This window comes from Ciona intestinalis, chromosome 9 (assembly GCF_000224145.3).
Source record: "Ciona intestinalis chromosome 9, KH, whole genome shotgun sequence".
Lineage (NCBI taxonomy): Eukaryota > Metazoa > Chordata > Ascidiacea > Phlebobranchia > Cionidae > Ciona > Ciona intestinalis.
The window spans coordinates 712,900-713,808 of record NC_020174.2 but is presented as its reverse complement, the minus strand read 5'-3'; the positions used below and the strand labels follow the sequence as shown (position 1 = coordinate 713,808).

Below are 909 nucleotides of genomic sequence, written 5' to 3'. Positions count from 1 at the left end.
CTATTATGTGTCAAAGGTGTCCAACTTCCCCCACCCTACTATATTATTTAACTCTCCCGTTTATCATCCAGTAGAATTTAGACGTAGAAATCGTGTGGTAAAATCGAATGACAATGTCTTCTGCCTGCTTGGTTGTTGTGCTCTGTTTAATTGGCTTTCACTGCTCGGGTAAGTGACAAACTTGTATTACGTGTTGTATATAGTACACTCATTATAAAACGTCAAAGGGAGATACCCTTCATGGAAGCAATATTTAAGGGGGGAATCCCCGACAACGAATACGATAATTGAATATAAACATAAAACGGTGAAACGGGTGTGGAATGTCTGTAAAATAGGTGGGTTATTCATAAACTGGTGTGAAGTGTCACTAAAATAGATAGGTTATTCATAAACTGATGTAAAGTGTCTGTAAAATAGGGGGGTTAATCATAAACTGGTGTGAAGTGTCTGTAAAATAGGGGGGTTAATCATAAACTGGTGTACGATAATTGAATATAAACATTAAACGGTGAAACGGGTGTGGAATGTCTGTAAAATAGGTGGGTTATTCATAAACTGGTGTGAAGTGTCACTAAAATAGGGGGGTTATTCATAAACTGGTGTGAAGTGTCTGTAAAATAGGGGGGTTATTTATAAACTGGTGTGGAGTGTCTGTAAAATAGGGGGGTTAATCATAAACTGGTGTGAAGTGTCTGTAAAATAGGGGGGTTAATCATAAACTGGTGTGAAGTGTCTGTAAAATAGGGGGTTATTTATAAACTGGTGTGGAGTGTCTGTAAAATAGATGGGTTAATTCATAAACTGGTGTGAAGTGTCTGTAAAATAGGGGGGTTAATCATAAACTGGTGTGAAGTGTCTGTAAAAAAGGGGGTTATTTATAAACTGGTGTGGAGTGTCTGTAATATA

The 909-nt window shown here is 37.4% G+C and overlaps 1 protein-coding gene across 1 annotated transcript in view; it reads left to right on the top strand.

Annotated features, from left to right (window-relative positions):
* Positions 1-28: 28 nt before the first annotated feature.
* The window catches only part of LOC494381 (CUB and sushi domain-containing protein 1), a 9,950-nt gene continuing 9,069 nt past the window's right edge, over positions 29-909 (top strand). Inside the window, exon 1 of the mRNA XM_009861320.3 lies at positions 29-168. Within this exon, the coding sequence (XP_009859622.1) occupies positions 108-168 (61 nt within the window). The 5' untranslated portion in view covers positions 29-107. The remainder of the gene's footprint in view (positions 169-909) is intronic.